A 20,271-nucleotide genomic window follows, 5' to 3' on the forward strand; every position below is an offset into this window, starting at 1 on the left:
CCATGATTTTTAGTCTCTAACAGAGTAACGAATTTAAGCTCCCAGGCTTGTTTTTTGAAAGTGTTGTGCAGGTTTCTTCTGAGGATGAGGACTGATAGGTCAAATACAGAGTGATTGCTTTGTGAAAAGTGTTCACCCACAGCTGATAGGGTGTTTTTGTCTTTTATAATTTTCCTTTGAGTTCATTCGAGAGCACAGGGATTATCTGGTTTCGCCCACATAGTTGTTATTGGGGTATTGAGTGTACTCGATGAGGTATATCATGTAATATGATAGGCATGAGTAGGATCCATGGACCTTGAAAGGTGTATTGTGTGTGATGTTAATCATTGTAGCAGTGGTGCTATGTCTACAGGTTTTGCATCTGATGTTCTGGCAGAGTCTGGTGCTGCTTTGAGTTGGTGTGTCCTAGTCTGTGGGGAGCTTGCTGTTCCACTTTGCATTTTGCTGTGACACTGAAAGTATCTTTTCCAGATCTGAAGAAGAGCTTGTGTATGGCTGGAAAACTTCTCTCTCACCAACAGAAGGTGGTCCAATAAAATATATTACCTCACCCACCGTGTCTCTATACAGAAGTCATGGTAATAGTCAGCAGCAGAGAGCTGAATCAGAGTTAAAACGCCACATTTCTGTGAATTTTTCAAAGAGGATCTTAAGTCAGTAAAGCTAAAATATTAATTATAATGCCATAAGTATCTAGGACATCCAAGCCTACAGAGATGAAAACTGTGGACAGACATGCTGATTCTCAGCCAAATCCTGAGACAACGAGATCAGTTACTGTCCTGTCCAATTTGTCAGGGTGGATCTACTGCCATCACTATGCTGATAGTGAAACTGAAAAAAATGCAGCATGCCATGCTCTGCACTTATCAGTTTCAACGTCTGGACAGTGGAGGCGTTTGTGGGATGAACAGACATACTCACAGGCAGATCAGTTCAGCTTTGGACAGATCAGTCTGCTTTGTCTGGCTCAGTGCCAATGAAAGTTAACCTACAGGCAGAGGATATATGGTTCACTTTAGTAATTAGGACCAGCTTTGGTCTTCTTTTACTCTGTTATGGGTCACTATAACCAGTGGCAGCCACAGCACACTACACATGTTGCCATGCACCGTTGGCAATGGTGAGACGGAGCAGTGCTGGCTGCTCCAGTGCCCACTCAGGTTTGGCCCCATCACCCCTACATCATAACGGAGCGGTGACACCTGTGCAATCTCCCTCACTCAGTTTTGGCCTCCCTCCCATCGCAATGGAGAAGCCATGGGGCCAAATCTGAGTGGGCACATTAGGCAGTCAGGTGGCCAATGCTGGCCCTCCCTGCCAGTGCTCTGGGGCCAGCTCCCGCACCGAGGCTCCCCCTCCAGGGCCTGCCCAGCCTGGCCTCACCTCCAGCAGCCATGTCCCCTCTCAAGGCTGGGGAGTGACACCGCACCTGGGCAGCCCGGGTTGGAAGGCGAGGGCTGAGCATTTGATGGGTGAGGCTCTGGGGCCAGCGGCTGCAGAAGGGATGGCCCCCCCCCCGGGATTGATGGTGCAGACCACCGAAAAAATGTCTGGGGGTGCCCCTTATTACAACACTGCCCTATGGGGCCAATCTTCACCTCTAGTTTCCACAGTCATGAGTCACAGCCACAAATTAATATTACGGCTGTCAAATTATTAAAACAAATCTTAATCACAAGATTAAGAAAAAATAGTTGTGATTAATCACAGTTAAACAATAATAAAATACCAATTTAAGTTCAGCATAGAAGCATGTCCTCTGGAATGGTGGTCAAAGCATTAAGGAGCATATGAATGTTTAGCATATCTGGCACGTAAATACCTGGCAATGCCAGCTACAACAGTGCCATGTGAATGCCTGTTCTCACTTTCAGGTGACACTGTAAGTAAGAAACGGGCAGCATTATCTCCCGTAAATGTAAAAAAAAAACTTGTTTGTCTGAGCAACTGGCTGAACAAGTAGGACAACTCAGTGGGCTTGTAGGCTCTAAAGCAGGCCTGCACAACATGCGGCCCGGGGGCCACATGAGGCCCGCGTGGGCTCATTGTGCGGCACGCGGGGGTTGAGTAGATGGGCTCACTGTGCGGCCTGCGGGCGGAGTGGGGGGGGTGAGTAGAAAGGGGGGGTGAGGGAGGGGGCCTGAGTAGGTGAACAAGCGGGCAGTGGCAGGGAATGAGTAGGCGAGCCGGGAGTGCGGAGGGCTGAGGAGGCGAGTGGGCGGGCAGTGGCGGGGGATGAGTAGGCGAGCCGGGGCAAGGGAGCTGAGGAGGCGAGTGGTGAGTTGGTTGCTGACCTGTTCTACTGATCTGGTCTTGCTCCCATCCCCTCTCCCAGGGCCGGCTTCAGGCACCAGCAAAACAAGCAGGTGCTTGGGGCGGCACATTTCTAGGGGCGGCATTTTGGCGCCGGCCATCATAGGTGCCGACTCCGGGGCATGGGAAAAAAGTGCCCTCGCTGCCCCAGGTCGCCTCCGCTCCGCCTCCACCTGATCCCCTGAGCGCGCCACCACCGCTCCGCTTCTTCTCCCTCCCTACCAGGCTTGCTGCGCGCAAAACAGCTGTTTTGCGCAGCAAGGCTGGGAGGGAGGAGAAGCCAAGCGGCGGGGCGCTCGGGGGAGACGGCGGAGGTTAGCTGGAGCGGGGAGTGGTTCCTCTACCCCCTCGTTACTTTCTGCATCCCCCCACCTTAGCTCACCTCCGCTCCGCCTGCTCCCCTGAATGCGCCGCTGCTCTGCTTCTCCCCCCTCCCTCCCAGGCTTGCCATGTGCGAAACTGCTATTTCACGCAGCAAGGCTGGGAGGGAGGAGAAGCCAAGCGGCGGGCGCTCAGGGGAGGCGGTGGTGGTGGAGCGGAGGTGAGCTGAAGTGGGGAGCGGTTCCTCTAACCCCCCTATTACTTCCTGTGCCCCCCCACCCTAGCTCACCTCTGCTCCACCTGCTCCCCTGAACGCGCTGCTGCTCCACTTCTCCACCCTCCCTCGCCTGAGAGGGACGGGGGAGAAGCGGAGCGGTGGCATGCCCGGGGGAGCAGGCGGAGTGGAGGTGAGCTAGGGCGGGACGTCATGGGGGGCCCATAGGAAACAATGGGGGCGAGAAATGCGGCACACCAGGGGAGGAGGCAGTGCTGGGGATTTGGGGAAGGGGTTCGGAAGGGGTGGAGTTGGGGTGGGGCCGGGGGCACGAAAAAGAAAGGGGAGGCAGCCAAAAATTTTTTTGCTTGGGGCGGCAAAAATCCTAGAGCTGGCCCTGCCCTCTCCAAGCGTTGCAGCTGTCCAGAGGTGCCTGCCTTCCACCCCTTCCTCATTCACACCTCATTCATTCAACAGGGCAATCGATTACAAAGTGGGGGGGAAGATCTTATTCTACTTCTAGCAAAAAGACATTTCTTTTACCTTAATTATACTATCTTTGGGTATGTCTACACCCAGCCGCTAGTTCGGCGGCTGGCAATCGAAGTTCTGGGTTCGACTTATCGTGTCTTGTCTGGACGCGATAAGTCGAATCCGGAAGTGCTCGCCGTCAACTGTGGTACTCCAGCTAGACGAGAGGAGTACCGCGGAGTCGACGGGGGAGCCTGCCTGCCGCGTGTGGACCGAGGTAAGATTGAACTAAGGTACTTCGAACTTCAGCTACGTTATTCACGTAGCTGAAGTTGCATACCTTAGTTCGATTTGGGGGGTGAGTGTAGACCAAGCCTTAGGGGCCACTATAACATATTACCGAGGTTCAATACTGCTGTTTTGGTGGGGCGGCGCTGGGGAAAAGGGTTTAATTCCGTGGATGGCGCGGGGGTGGGGGGGGTTTCGGCGACGCTGGGCAGGTTGTTTCCGTGGGGTGGGCGGTGCTGGGGTGTGTGTGTTGTGTTTCGGGGGGGCTGGGTGGCACTGGGGGGGGGTTGGCGGCGCTTGGGGTGTTTCGGGGGGGCTGGGTGGCGCTGGGGGGGGGTTTGACGGCACTTGGGGGGTTTCAGCCCTCAGTTGTTTTCTTTGGAGTAATATGGCCCTCGCCACTTTACGAGTTGTGCAGGCCTGGTCTAAAGTTTTACATTGTTCTGTTTTTGAGTGTAAAAAAATAATTCTACATTTGCAAGTTGCACTTTCACGATAAAGAGATTGCACTATAGTATTTGTATGAGAAGAATTTAAAAATACTATTTCTTTTGTTTGTCTTTTTTACAGTGGAAATATTTGAAATAAAAAAATACCATAAAGTGAGCACTGTACACTTTTTATTCTGTGGTGTAATTGAAATCAATATATTTGAAAATGTAGAAAAAATCCAAAATTATTTATAATGAATTTAAGTTGGTATTCTATTATTGTTTAACAGTGTGATTAAAACTGCGATTAATCACGACTTTTTTAAATCTAGTTAATTTGTTTTGCATTAATTGGTTAAAGTGCAATTAATTGACAGCCCTAGTAAATTTCAATAGTATTTATTTGACCAAACAGCAAAATTACCTTGTATTGCCTGTGTGATCAAACACCACACTAATGCACAATGGCTTCCATAGTGGAGAATGTGGGTTCCTTTGTAACTCAGGATAAATCACACACACACACACACACACTTTTTATTGCTAATACACTGCCTTGTCTATTTTAAGCCCATCTGACCACTAGGCATGACTACCAGTAGGCAGTGCCTGACTCCGTCACTAAGAGGGAAGGACTCATGGCAAATCAGGCAATGCTCGAATCCTGGAGATTTAATCATACACCAAGGAAAATATCTCCTTTGGAAAGGAGAGTTCCCCAGAAAAAATACCTGAATAAAACTAACAGCAAAAATAAAACTATTAAAGAAACTGTTAAACTAGTCTGCTAGAGCTAGTAAACTGACAGTTAACTAAACTATAAGAAGAAACTGTGTATCTAGCTAAATAAGCAGGCACCACTGGTCTCAGGCTGATGGCAGTTGAGAAGGAGCGGAGGGCAGTTTGTCCATGGCAGCTCTATATACTCTCAGTATGGGGCACAAGGATAGTTAGGGCTCATGTAAGGACCGAACAGGCACTGCTGCCAAAAATCTCCAGTTGAAGGTGCAAGGGCACACATGAACTCCTGAAATGGAGCACCAATAGGGATGTTACTCAAAGAAGAACTTCCAAATCTCAAACATCTTTGAAGAATTACACCCCCAACCTGGCATTCAAATTGGTGAAAATCTCATGATATTAACTGGCACATTCTGGGCTGAGTCTTGCAACAGTTTCCAAAGTTTTGGAACTGGTAAAATCCTATCTCCTGATTCAGCCTCAAATACAAAATGTAGCCTAAACCGGATCCAAATACTACTTCCTCATCCATCTGTAGTTATGGCGCTTAAATTAGCATAGAAACTGAGATGAGACACACTCTTACCTTCATTTATAAATCAACACAATCCCTGAATGGCTATACTATACTGCTTTCAGACTCCTGGTTATAAATCTATACTGCTTTCAGACTGCTGGAAAATATAAAGCATGCAGATCAGTATCCCCCCATTGTACATTTTCAATCATTAACGTTCGTTCAAAGAAGTTAAAACTATTAAAATTTATGAGCCATCTAGTCTCGATTCTAAACTTACTTTAAGGATTGTCTCTTTAAAAAACAGTAATTAAAATCTCTGATGTATGGTGTTTGAAAGCAGCCACAATTTGTTCTGGCTAATGTTTTCTTATGAACAAAGATATCCAAGTCACCATTCATACAACATGAAGACGAATATCAACTATTGTCTTGTTTACAACCTTTTACACAGCATCACTGAGATCACACAATACTGCGAAGGATGCATCCATCACAAAAGAAAACATCAACTTTCACACAAATCAGGAAATTGCCATACTGACATTTTTAAAGTGAGTTTATTGTTCATGAATGGAGCCTGTTTGTCAGCACTGGAAAATTCAGTCCTGCATTTGTCCATAACAGGTAGGAAACAGCAGTGCCACTCTCCCCACTGTGTCTCAACCATGACATAGGGAGGGCCACTGGGAAGGATGAGAAAGTAGTTCTGTGTCCATGCTCTTTTGAGTCATGTGCTTGACTGATGAGGTGGTCAGTGAGGGTGCAAACAGTTGTTTTTGTGAAATGATGATCTGTCCCTAGGAAACGGGCACAGCTCATCAGCACAGAATTCATGAAGCAGCTGTTAGATGCTAATTATTTCTGGCCAACAGCAGCCTCAGTCAAGTCTGAACTAGTAATCTAGAAGGGAAAAACTCGACTACACAGTAAGCAATCCCATAAGATATGCAGTTCCCACTGCTGTCATCCCCTCCTCCAATTTGTCCTAGTGCCATTGTGCCTGAAATGTATCAAGACTTATTAGTAATCTGAAGGGCAAACAAAATCTCCTTTGCAAGTGGACCTTTAAATGCTGGAGAGAATCTGTACAGCAGTTTGGTGTGTGAAAGAGGAGGTTACTGGACTCAAAAGACAGTATAGCCCAGCGGTTCTCAAACTGTGGGTTGGGATCCCAAAGTGGGTCATGACCCTGTTTTAATGGGGTCACCAGGGCTGGCATTACACTTGCTGGGGCTCAGGGCCGAAGCCCAAGCCTAGGGTGACCAGATAGCAAGTGTAAAAAATCGGGACTGGGGTGGGGGGTAATAGATACCTATATAAGAAAAAGCCCCCAAAATCGGGACTGTCCCTTTAAAATCGGGACATCTGGTCACCCTACCCAAGCCACACCACCCAGGGCCAAAGCCCTTGGAGCTTCAGCTTTGGATTCCCCGACAGGCTTGAAGCCCTTGGGCTTCTGCTTTGCACCCCTCCCTCCACCCCCGGCCCAGGGTAGCAGGGCTTGGGTGGGCACAGGCTTCAGCACCCCTCCTGTGTTATGTAGTAATTTTTGTTGTCACAAGGGTGTTGTGGTGTAATGAAGATGGAGAACCCCTGATATAGCCAAATGGCTACTAAAGAATACAGAGCAGCTGTATGGAAGTTTCTCCATATCCTCTTAAAACACCAGCTTTCTCATAAGTGGTTCTTTGCCAGAGCTGATTTTGTCAGAACTGTACTCCATTTGTCCTTTTCCCAGCTCTTGTGAATAGATACTTGCCAGCTACAGCGAGGTCACTAGGGATCATCAGATATTGGGGTTCAAATAGCGCCATGCCCTTTTTCTTGGTCCCAAACAAAGTTTTATTTCAAACTGCCCAGAGAAGTAAACTCACGAGTGTCCCTGGAGTCTGCAACCCTAAGTTTAGACTCTCTAAGGACTTGTCTTGTCATTGTTAATAAAAGGTGCATTTTTTACCTCTGGATAACCAACAGTGTGAGCTATCCCAAGGTAAAAACACAGTAAAGACAAGACACTTCAGTTTTACTGTGAGGTAGGCACTATACCTCTGCTAAAAGGTCTTGTCTTCACTGTTTTTTTTACCTGGACATAACTCATGCAACATGAGTAAGGCTCCCATTTAGTCACAGGTACTTTTAGTAAAAGTCATTGACAGCTCACGGGAAATGCCATGATTAAATCTTTGGGGAGGGGTGAGTGCTGAGGAAGTGAGGGGGGGCTGTTACTCGGGAGGCCGCTGCTCAGAGTGGCGACGCTCGGGGCCAGCGGCACCAGCTGCCCGGGGCCGCGGACCACGGATGCTCCGGCCAGCCAGCCATGGACCACTGCCTGGGGACACAGCTGGTATGGCTGTCTCAGGGGCCACCTGAGTAGCTGGCCCCAGAGCCAGCTGCTTGGGCGACCGTGGGGTCAGCCACACTGGCCCCTGCAGAAGTCATGGAGGTCGTGTAAAGTCAGACTCCCCTTTTCTCCCTTTAGTAGAGCCACAGCTCCAAGCACCACTGTAGCTGTCTATAGAATAGATGAAAAACCAGTTGAGGGCACCACCCTATTAACACCTTCCATCATAACAATACCACATATCATCTCTGTCCATCCTCCCAATAGAATTCAACATACTGACACCCAAAGTGACTCATCTCCCAGAGAGAAAGAAGATAAATAATAATGCTTTTTGGGAGGGCAGTAATGGGCGCATGAACCCATGGGGCTAGGGGCAAATGGAGGACTCCAGCGTGGGAGATGGGGTGAATGCAGTTGTGGCAGTGGGAAATTGGGGGTCCCCAGTTTGGGGGAGAATGGGGGTGCATATAGTGTTTCTGGCATGGGGAAAAATACAGGAGACATATGTTGGGAGGCAAGAAAGGGGGCTCACATAGCCCCTAGTATGGGGGAACAACAGTGGGGAAAATGGTATGGAGGGAGGAGACCATTGGGGACACAGAGCTCATGGCAGGTGGTGGAGGTCGGAATGGGATGGCATGCAGAACCCCTGCCATGGGGAAACCAGGGGACACAGAGCTCCAGGAATGTGGTAGGGGGTGGGGAGAGTTCCAGGGAGTCCCTGAAATAGATGGAGATGGGAATGTGGCACACAGGGAGCATGTTGGGGAGAACAGAGGAATGCGGTATACGTAATGAGCTTGACCTACCGAAGCTACGAAATGTAGCTATGTAACCGAGGACTATACAGTTAAGGACTTTAAAAATCAATAGGGGAAATGTAAAGTCAACGTCCCACTTTACAGGCAGACAATAAAAATTGCAGGGTGGGCAAGACATAACAGTTGCTCAACTTAGCAAATAAACCTGTGTTAGCATTCTCTACAAGCTGCAAGCAAAGGAGAAAACTTTATTGTAAGCCATGCTCACAGGGAACTACAATAATTGAGTCTCACGGTCACAAGACCACATGCTGTTGCGTGGTAGTCACTGGATAAATGAAGGTGTAGCCTGCACATATTTCACAACTGAAAAAAACACTTTTCTGCCACATCTGACACATGTGTTTACTCTGGGAAAAGTGTGGTTGAAAGTGATGAAAGCAGAAAGAATCTCATAGAGCCACACTGATGTGGAAAATGTGGCAGAATAATGCTGTTGCTTATGTATGGGTAATGGACTAAGATGTTCTGCAGTGAACATATATAGTCAGCTGAATGAAGATCAGTCACAGTGCAAAACTTGTAGCTACTAAATTATAAAAAAGGTGCACAAGAAAAACTGAAAAGTCTATGAATTCAAATAAAAAAAAAGAAAGTAAAACTCAGGTTAATGTAGTACTAATACTTGGCATCGATAAGGAATCAGACATATTTCCAAATAAATATGAAAAACGTGTTACAAATACACGGGGGGAGCGCAAGGTGAAAGTTTCACCTAGGGCGCAAAATATCCTTGCACTGGCCCTGCATCTGAGCTTGATTAGCCAACCTCTCCCCATTTGGTGGTTCCCTTCTTCCATGTTTTTTCAAAATGACAACTCTCTTTCCTACCAACAGCAACCAGGTATGTTACCTCCTCTAAAATTGCTCTGTGGCCTGGCTAAAGGTGTATTCTTTAAGAGCCTCAATTCAGCACATGCTTAATTGCTTTGCTGAACTGAGGCTGGAAAGGGCATATTGCCCTTTACCTCTCACTAGACACCAAGGATCCAATGTCTCCTAGATATGCCTCCGTGTGTCCTCTTCTCCCAACGACATCAGTGAGAGTTGGAGCCGCTCAACTTGTCTCAGGAGATGTACAAAATCTCACAAAACTAGGTCCCAAGAATATCCCTGACTGCAATCAGACAAATGAACAAAAATTTGGGATTTGTGCAGGGCAGTGTAACGTTTTGTTCTGGATCAACCAGGGCAACACAGAGGATCACATTCACCTTATTCTTGTGCATAGTCCCAGTGACTTCACACTAAGGTTAACTGCATTAGTAAAATGCTTCCTTCCTCTCTGTTTTATCAAAATAATGAGAACCTCAAACAAATTCTAAAAGTTACAGTTACTATAATATGGACATACATGAATACTTAAAATGTTAAACATGTAATTGTGGCAAACATCCCATCCCTCCAATATCTTCCACTCAAACAGTGTTTAGCATTTTAAAGCTGATCAACAATCATAACAGTTACAGAAAGAGTACTTTAGAATACAGTGTTAAAACTGTTACACAAAACAGTCACATTCACTCTTCAGACAATTTGTGGGGACATTCTTGCATGTTTTCCGTACCTAACAAACAACATGGTCTCAGGATTACAGTGCATGCAATTATCACTAAAGGAAAATACACTCAGCTTTTCTGTGTTTGTAACATAACTTTTGAACACCGCATCCAATCAACTCCAGAATTTCAGGTACTGTTCGGGCATCAATGACCAGAACCCCATTGATTTTGGTGAAAACTGAAAAAGCCATTAGCACTTAAAAAGTTCTCTTCGCTCTCCCTGCAGAGAGCTGCCTTACAGCTGCAGGGCAAATGCTCAGACAGAAGGGGGAGGGAGAAGGAGAGGAAGGTGAGTCTTCCATCCTTTCTCCATGGCTAGTTCTAAGGGCAGATGAGCAGGTCAGTCACCCTGTGCACCAACTTCCAGGGGGCACCAAATTGCTGTGCCACTTGGCTTATTTTCCTCTCCTTTGCTCTGCCCCCTTTTTTTTTTATTTAGCTCGGCTGCAGGGGGAGGAATTTTCCTCCAGGCTAGCAAAATGGCTATGGCCTCTCCTGGCTCTCTCCCACCTAGTGCATGGCATTCCAAAGCCTGCTCCAAGTGGGGCAATAGGGGAGACGGAGCATGCATCTGCCCATCCCTTCTAATCCAGGGAGAGTGAAGGAAACTTCATTCCGTCCTCCCTCCTTGTGCTGCTTCTCCAAAGTCTGCTCCATGGAGGGGGCACAGGGGGAAGAGATAGGAAAAAGAGCACCATCTATCCCCCCCTCCTTAATAATACAGTGAGAAGAAAGAACAGGAGTACTTGTGGCACCTTAGAGACTAACAAATTTATTTCAGCAGAAGTGAGCTGTAGCCCATGAAAGCTTATGCTGAAATAAATTTGTTAGTCTCCAAGGTGCCACAAGTACTCCTGTTCTTTTTGCGGATACAGACTAACACGGCTGCTACTTTGAAACCTGTCAGTGAGAAGAAAGGTACTTTGGAGGAGGAGAAAAAAAAGGAGAGACACAGAGCCCCAGCAATGTGGGGAAGGGAGGAGGGACTAGAGGACATACCCCATACAGAGCCCCTGGCATGGGGGGGAAGAAGGAATGGAAGGTTTTGCTATGAGGGGCGCACCCGTCACCTTTAACCAAGTCTGCAATTCGTGGCAGCCATTAACACCTTCCTGTGGTCACAGCGCAAGCTTAATTATTTACATAGCGTTTTTCCTGTTACCACCCCAAGCAAATTTTACTCCCATCCAAACCTCCTTGCAGCATTCCTCTCCCTCCCCAGTATCTTTTCAGAAGACCAGAAGAGGCCACTTTCGATGGGCTTCTGTGGCGTCTGTTAGCAGAAACAAACTTTGCCCATTCTGTTCTAATGGGAAATTCATTACCGCTACAACTCTTCCAGCCTCCACTTCCACAGCTACATTCCCATTCTGAGGGCATCCAAGCTAAGATTCTGCCTGAGATGGTCCTTAAACCTGAAAATCCATTTGCACTTAAAGTGAATAACAAACAATGCTCGACCTACATGAGCAATGAAGTGCCACTCTCTAGTCTATACTAAATGCCTCTTCAATACCGATGTAGTAAATAGACTATAGTATTATGAAGACTGCACTACTGAAAATAAAAACAATGTGAAAATCCAGTGTCTGTGTTTATTTCTACTCTCTTCATGACTACAAAAGAGATCATATACAATTCTAAGAGCTTTGTCAAAGGCTCCTCACTGGAAAATAGAGAATTAACCACTTTGAAATGATTGTCAAGAGCAGCAAAGTTGACATTAGAAATTGCACTGTACTTAAAATTCATAAGCTGTTACTTCCAAATGTCACTAGTCAGGTTAAAAACTGACATCACAAACCTTAGAGTGAAATATCAGACCCCGAGTCACTATGTACAAAAGAACTACTCTTAAGAACAGGCGGAAATTCCCTTCAGTAGAGAAGGGGGTGGGGGAGCAGAACGTAACTACAGGAACATTGGAGTAATGAGCTGGTGCATGTTACTGAAACAACCTCTCTCATTTCAAGGTGTATGAAAGAATTAAGTAGATGTCATGCTAAAAGATTTAACATCCAGTTTGAGAACAAAATCAGAATAGACTAATTAGACTGTCCCAATATCAAGTATCGGGAATGCTAGCTGATCATTCACTGTCTATTGTTTACTGTCAAAGACGAAATACTATCAGTGTAGTACATTTGCAAACAAGTAAACTAAACTACCACACTGGCAGTATCATGTTGGAAGATAGCACAGAACATAGACTTGTTGCCATAGGCCTGGTCTATACTATAAGGTTAGGTCAATATAAGCTGCCTTGCACTGACCTAGCTGTGGAAGTGTCTTCACTTAAATTTGGCTCCTGCTGAGGTAAGTGCCTCTCTATGCCAATTTAGTAACACCAACTCCTCAAGCAGCATAGAATCACAGTTGATATAATTAGGTTGACACAGCGTTAGTACAGACACTGCGTTGCTTACTTTGACTGTTACTGGCTTTCGGGAGCCGTCACACAATGCCCCACACTGACAATGCAATTGATACAAGTACTTCTGGTGAGGAGGCACACTGTCAACACAAGGAGCCAAGTGTATACACACACAAGCAATTTTATAATTGCAGTGGCTGTATGCCAACATAAAAGTTAGCTTGATATAATTTTGTGGTTGTGAAAAGAGTTTTTAACAGCAAAGTACCATGTAAATTGGCCATTACTATACCTTCATGACATCTTTATAGGAGTGAATGACCTCAACTTCCTCTTTTTCATCTTCATCTTCCTCCACGCCTTCATCCAGAGCCTCATAGCCTTCATCTTTACTCCCATCTACCTCCACGGTATTGGTCATGTGATCTATAAGCTGCTCCAAGGGAGGACTTAGTTCTCGCTCTTCATTCTCCTTCAAGCCATAGTCCAGAGCTTTATAAATAATAATCCCCAGTGATTCAATAATCTACAAGAAAGAAAGCAACATTATTATTAACATCACTTCGATGAACTAGTAGGCAAGTGTAAGAACACAAACATCCTTGAGCAACGAGTGATAAATTGTCCACTCTACAACTGCTGATTTAAGATTGTTATTATAGGATCATCCAGATTAAAGAGGGCAGTGACCCTCCACATTGTATCACTGCCCTGCAAGTCAACATACAGCGCCTAATAGCAAAATATCTCATGCTACATTTTTTTAATTAAAATTTGACAGGCAAAAACAAAATAATTTAAAAACAAAGTTGGACCATTTTGAATTTTTTTTCCCTAAAAGTGTTTCAGCTCAAAATATATTTTTAGCTATGTATAAAAATGTTTGGTATATGTATACACTCTTATCCTCCTTTTGTTTTGTTTTTAAAAAAGGAACTTAAGAAAAGATGCCTCACTCCTTCCACAAGTGGTAGTGACTTGCACCACCTCATTGCCTCCAGGGATGACTGGCCATAGCTATGAGGATCTATTTGACTCAGAATCTAATTGAACTCTGATCAAACCATTGAGACCGCTTACTTGGTGAAAACACAGAGATCCCATATGGGGAAATCTAGTTATTCTTAGTAGTAGCAGCAATTTGGTAGCCCCTTGGGACCTCAACTGAGATCAGGGCCCTATTGTTTATACAATGCCTACTATTATAGAATAAGAGACAGTCCCTGACCTTCTCAGTCTTTCCTAGTAATGAGAAATTGGCTTGAATGCTCAAAATGTCAAGTATACCTTTTCTTTCTTTACATTAATTATTATTTATACCAGAGGCAGTGGAGTACCTAGCACTTTAAAGACCTTAAGGGAAAAAAGTCATACATAAGAGCTGATGGCTACTTTGGTATTATTTAAATCAGGGGTCTCAAACTCAGTTCACCTTAGGGCCAGTGCCAGTCCTCAAATCCTCCCAGCGAGTCAATAATGTCACTCATGCTACCCAGAACCTGCCCCCCTCCAAACTCCACCCCCCACCTGCCTAAGGCTCTGGGAGGGAGTTTGGATGGGGGAGGAGGTCTGGGGTAGCAGATTGGGGTGCAGGGTGCAGGCTCTGGGAGGGAGTTTGGGTGGGGGAAGGGGTCTGGGGTGCAGGCTCGGATGAAGTTTGGGTGCTGGGTGCAGGCTCTGGGCTGTGGCAGGGAGTGGGGCTGCAGGCTCTGGGAGGGAGTTTGGGAGCGGAAGGGTGTGTGGGGGAAGGAGTGCAGGCTCTTGGGGAGAGTTTGGGGGCGGAAGAGGATATGTGGGGACAGGGCCGGCTCCAGGCACCAGCCTGGCAAGCAGGTGCTTGGGACGGCCGCTCCCGAGACGGGCGGCAGGTCCAGCTATTTGGCGGCAATTCGGCGGACGGTCCCTCACTCCCACTAGGAGCAAAGGACCTCCCGCCGAATTGTCGCCGCAGATCGCGATCACAGCTTTTTTTTTTGGTTGCCTGGGGCGGCCAAAGCCCTGGAGCTGGCCCTGTGTGGGGAGGGGGTGCAGGCTCTGGGAGGGAGTATGGAGGTGGGAGGGGTGTGTGGGGAGGGGGGTGCAGGCTCTGGAAAGGGGTCGGGGGATGCGGCACTTACCTGGGGCTCCAAGGTGGGGCGGGCTGGGGGGCCTCTGCGCGCAACTACCCCCAGGAACTGCCCCCGAGCTTCCCATTGGCCACAGGGGCACTCGGGGTGGGGGCAGAGCACAGAGGCACAGCCCCGCCCCGGGGCCGCAGGGAGGGGCCAGGATCCACGTGGAGCGAGCAGGCAGGAAGCTGCTCGGCTCCGCTGCGCTGGCGATAGTGCGCGGGGCCCCGGGCCATTTTAAATCACCTGGGGGATGTGTGGGGGCAGGGGGAGAGCACCCAGGGGTGGCAGGTGGAGCCAAGGGAGAGATCCGGCCCCAAAATTGCTGGAACCCCGCAGGCCACATTGGGGAGGTTCTCGGGCCACAGATGGCCTGTGGGCTGGGAGTTTGAGACCCCTGATTTAAATGGTCAGGCTTCAGTGCAGGAGAACAGCAGCCCTGGAACAGAAGTTAGTAATGGAACTATTTCCAAATGCAGATATTTTCAAATATTTCAATGCTGATAAGTAAATTTCATTCCCCCAATCTGGCATTCCACATAAATCTAGCTAAAAAAACCTTTACAAAAAAAAAAAAAAAAAAAAAAAGTAGCAATGCTTAAACTTTTTTCAAAGTTTAATTTAAGCAACCTACTTATTTTACTACAGTAAAATATTTGAAAGAGGCCTTACTGTAATGGATTATAGTTTAGTAGGGGAATTCAAACAGGTTAATCATAATCACATCCGGACAGAAAATGTAATGCACCAGCAATGGACCAGCAATTTTATGCTTCGTTTCTCTAGTGAGACATGGGAATGCATTAGTAGAGAGCATCAAATTGTTAGACCTTTACGGGTGCAGAATTTAGTGGCAATTTGTACCATGATTAGTAAGTAATCCTTCCTGAAATGCAGAACTTTGCTATTTGTTTTTTCCAATAAAACAAAAAATATTCCTCAACATAAAATGCATTGATAAACTGTCCCTATTTCACAGTGAACAATTAAAACACCAGCACATTAAGGGCAAGAAAAAGGCAGATTTATCCACCTAATATATTTATTATATTTTCCAATATTTTAACAATTATATGGAATAATACTGATTTTCCTACATTCTTCCATAGCAGCTTTAAAAAAGGTACTTGATACTCTCATGAACATGTCTGGTTTGGCTTAGAAAACTACAAAACAAACCTGCGCATCCCTATTTTGGAATGACTGTGAATGAGACATTCAAAGAAAGATCTTTGGGAAACTTTCACAATGAACATATAAAGACTGAAAATGTGAAACAATTGTAATAAAGCAAAGTACATTTTATAAGTATGGCTTCTTTCACTAAGGTCCTCAGTGTATCCTCAACATGTAATGCAGGGGTGGCCAAATTTACTGGCCCTCCGAGCCACATACAACAATCATAGAATCATAGAATATCAGGGTTGGAAGGGACCTCAGGAGGTCATCTAGTCCAACCCCCTGCTCAAAGCAGGACCAATCCCCAGATAGATTTTTGCCCCAGATCCCTAAATGGCCCCCTCAAGGATTGAGCTCACAACCCTGGGTTTAGCAGGCCAATGCTCAAACCACTGAGCTATCCCTCCCACTTTTTCAGAAGTTAAAGTGCCCAGGCACACCTGCCAGGAGCAGGGACTTCAGCCCTGCTCCTGCTGAAGCCCCGAGCTCTGGCAGATGTGCCCTACAGGGATGAAGCCCCAAGACCCCCCTTCCTCGCTGGGTAGAAGCCCCTATCGCATACCACCCTGCTGCAAGGCAGAGGTCCTGAGCTTCTCCGCCCCACCCCTAGTCTAGTAGGAGAAGAATGGGAGGGCGTAGGGGGCTCCGTGAGCCACACTTTAATGGTAAAAGAGCCACATGTGGCTCGCAAGCTACAGTTTGACCACCCCTGATGTAATGCTTTAATAGCTGAAAGGCAACAATCTAAGAAGAGTTAAAACCACATTTGGAAGCACCCACCAGGCACACTTCAAAATCTATAACGTTCAGCAAGTTCAGTTACATCATTAGCAGAACCTCCATAAACATTTTATACTGTCTTACGTACTTGCTGGACAGGACACAGAAATGCTTTTGATAGAATAGTTTAGTCTTGTTCAACAGGTGGAATCAAAGTGAAATGAAGAGTAGTTTAACAACTGCTTAAATATTTCTTAAATATCTGATGTGAATGCACAGTATAAATTTTGTCTAGCTTCATCAAAACAAAAATCTAAGAAGTTTTATCTGTTCAATCCTTTTTTCCTGGTGTTAAATTTGATGTAAAAACAAAGTATTTTTTGTGACAAGTCTTCAGGTCCAGGACCCAATCAGCACTTTTCTTGGAAAACACAGCAAAACAGGCTTAAAAGGGAAAGTTCTCTCTCTTTGGTTTGGAACAGGGATTAAGACCTTCACAAGTACTACAGCTAAAATTCAATGACAGCTTTCTTTGATGTACCAACACTGTGCCTGTTCCAGCCCAGTAATATGGCTTCTGCATTATGTGCTAAGCATAGACTTCATAATATGTGCAGAGATGGCCTGACACAAAAGCCTGAACAGAAACTATTCAGAACTACTTTCCTGCCTTTCAAATCCTTTATTTTGTCATACTTAGCAACATATCCATTCTGTCTCAGTGTCTCCATTTCAGCTTCTTATGACACAGCAATGAACATTTTAACTGAGAAACTTTTCATTAACTACTTTGCTGCTGCTGAAAACATGTAATAGAACCATGTGACACTTTAACCAATGCTAATTTACCATGGAAGTTATAAAAATACAAATAAGTGCCTGCCATATGAACCAAACAAAACCACAAAACCTTTCAGATTTTTGTACATTCACAAAATAGCCAGTACGGAGACTTACAACAATTGGGCGAATATAATTCCAAAAGAAAGACAGAAAGACGCAAAGTGGGTCAGTATCGGTGTCCTTGAGATATATCTAGAATGAAAAGCCTAATTTTACCTACATCAATGGAACTAATCTGATTCTGTTATATGTACGAGGTGGATTTAAGACTATTGTTTTATTGTTTATCTAATATCAATGTGTTCTATTTGTGTCTCTCTCTCACCCACACACAAACACACCTGCACACACACAAAATCTCTCCACTTGCCTTCACTAATGATCTAATATTTAAGCACAGTACGGAGTACAAGTTCAGCCTGTGGGAACAGCTTCTTTCCTGGTCTGAAGCCATGACTCTCAAAGGAACTTAATGTGAAGGTGTAAAGCATTATAATGTAAGCTCCCTAATTTATTTTTATAAAATTATTCAGCTACTGGTTGACATGCAGAGAGCAAATCCTCTGCTAAAGTTCTGAAGCATCAAGAACTAAGAAGTTCTAAAACTCTCGGTACAGGCCACAGAAAATGATGTGAGTTAGGCAAACACATCATTGTTTACTGTTGGCACTGGCAATTGTTTCAATGCAATGTAATTATTTCAGCGCTATCAATTTACAAGTGCTTGGTTTAAAGTAAAATCTCCAAATGTTAAGGCCTTTGTGGGTTTTTCAGTCTATGAGCAAAGCTCTTTAAGGCTTTATAGATATATAGTCTATATATATATATTCATTTCAGTTAAACCTTTTAGATGTGTCCTAAACCTGTGTGTGTGTGTGTGTGTGTGTGTGTGTGTGTGTGTGTGTGTGTGTGTGTGTGTGTATATATATATATATATATACACACACACACACACACACACACACACATACATACACACACACACTGGTTTAGGACACATCTAAAAGGTTTAACTGAAATGAATATGAACTTAAACATCTATGGTTCTTTCTTTTAGGAACTAGATCAGTATTTTTTTCAACCTGTTTACTTTTCAGACTTACTGGAACTGATGTGCAAACAGGCAGAGTCTGCATGCCATTCCCCTATACTCATCACATGCGAAATGGGGTAATGTCTGTAAACTCACCATCTTCCTGAGGTTTGCTTTATTTAAAAAAAAGCAACAAAGCCCAAAGGGAGGGCTCTGCTTACAAACATAAAAGGACTTTCTCTAACAAAATTCCTGCCCTTCCCTGTAATTCTCTTTTACTGAGACTAGAGCCACTTGGACTTTTGTATCCCTGAGTTGGAACTAAAGAGGCTCAACTGTTCTCGCTGCCAAGGCAGGTCAGCAGAATAGTTTTGAACTTCTCCACTGCGACCTAAAGACTCACAATCTAGTTACAATAATATTTGCATTTCTATTGCACCCTTCCTCACAAATTTTAACAGCATTTTACAATTAAGCCTAATGATAAACAAAAATAATACAGAATACTTAACACTTATTTCATCTATGGATCTCAAGTAACTCTGTTCTGACACAATACTGCTCAGCTCTCACAACTAGAGACACTTTAAAATATATATATTTAAGTTAAAAGTTTAAAATGCAACTGAAAACAGCACAAACTTGCTTAAGAACTTACAGAAGTAAACTGTCTGTCTCAGTTTAGGTCAGCAATAGAGTTATTATTTTTTCTATTTATAACACAGTAATATATCTGCTTCTGCAATATGTAATTTTGTATGTCAAATTAGATTACATTTGTTAGAAAGTGTGAACAGTTTTATTATATGGTAATCTGAAAAGCTACCGAAATACACAGTTTGGTTACTCACCCCAATGTCCTTTATAATTCTAAGCAGAAATAGCTACATTCTTATATAAGCCATATTGAAGCACCTCATGTATACTACTAATGCATTTATCACCACAATACTCCCATGGGAGCAGGGTAGTATTATCCCCATTTTATAAACAGGGACACACCGCTGAAATGGATGCTGTAACCAGGGGCCAACATGCAACATTGGTAAAATGAAAATTTTCAACTACTTGCAGCTGGGCAACTAGGATTTGGAACACTTATAGTTAATCAAAATGAATTATTCATTATGAAACTACCCGGACATATGGATGAAATATTATTTAACTTTGGGGCGTTATGGATCACCATAAAAATAGCTGAGATACTAGTCTCTGCAGTATATTGCACCTTGCTACTAAAAATAACTTCAGTGTTAAAGGAAAATTAGCATACACCCTGTCTAACAGAAAGTAAAAGGTGAAAAAGATTAAATACACACACCCTACTTTCCTGTAAGATTCTCTTATGTAACATGAATGGTATTTTGATCTAAAGTATACATACCCTAATCTATGAAAATGTCTTTGTATTATCCAGAGTAGTTCTCTTTCAAAATAATCTTATGCCGCATACCATGATTCATTCATATTATGCTTGTGCAATCCGTGCATATATTATTTATATATGCTTTATATTATTATTCAGGTATTATTCCACAGATTTAGTACAATAGCTCTCGATCAGATTTAAGTGGGTGAATAAGGGGGTCCTTAACCAACCATTTTCAAAGCAAATTAAATATATAAAACCTAAATCTTTTCAACATCTTTTGACTCATTTGCTTCTAAAAGAGAGAACTATGCTGTAATTTACTTATAAATACATTCATGCTCATAAGTAATGTAGCCTTCTCCAACCTTTATCCCAGATGCTAACAACAAACATTATGTTCTCTTGCCTACGTTTTAGCTACAGAGATTGTGCAGGTGAACATTGTCATTTATTAGTGTAAATGAGAGCAGAATTTGGCTGATTATCTCAATGTTAATGCATAATTTCCTTGGTCTATAAAAAAAATGAGATTGGTACACAAACTATCATTTTTCGTTATTTTTTTCACACATCATAATCTCAGAGGTTTAGATAATTGTTATTTATTTAT

The 20,271-nt window shown here is 44.4% G+C and overlaps 1 protein-coding gene across 4 annotated transcripts in view; it reads right to left on the minus strand.

Annotated features, from left to right (window-relative positions):
* Positions 1-20,271, minus strand: part of SPIRE1 (spire type actin nucleation factor 1) — a 171,831-nt gene that overhangs the window by 85,960 nt on the left and 65,600 nt on the right. For all 4 annotated transcript variants that reach the window (XM_054019602.1, XM_054019600.1, XM_054019601.1 and 1 more), the window contains exon 3: positions 12,699-12,932. In XM_054019602.1, the coding sequence (XP_053875577.1) occupies positions 12,699-12,932 (234 nt within the window). The remainder of the gene's footprint in view (positions 1-12,698; positions 12,933-20,271) is intronic.

Source organism: Malaclemys terrapin, chromosome 2 (genome assembly GCF_027887155.1).
Source record: "Malaclemys terrapin pileata isolate rMalTer1 chromosome 2, rMalTer1.hap1, whole genome shotgun sequence".
Taxonomy (NCBI): Eukaryota; Metazoa; Chordata; order Testudines; family Emydidae; genus Malaclemys; species Malaclemys terrapin.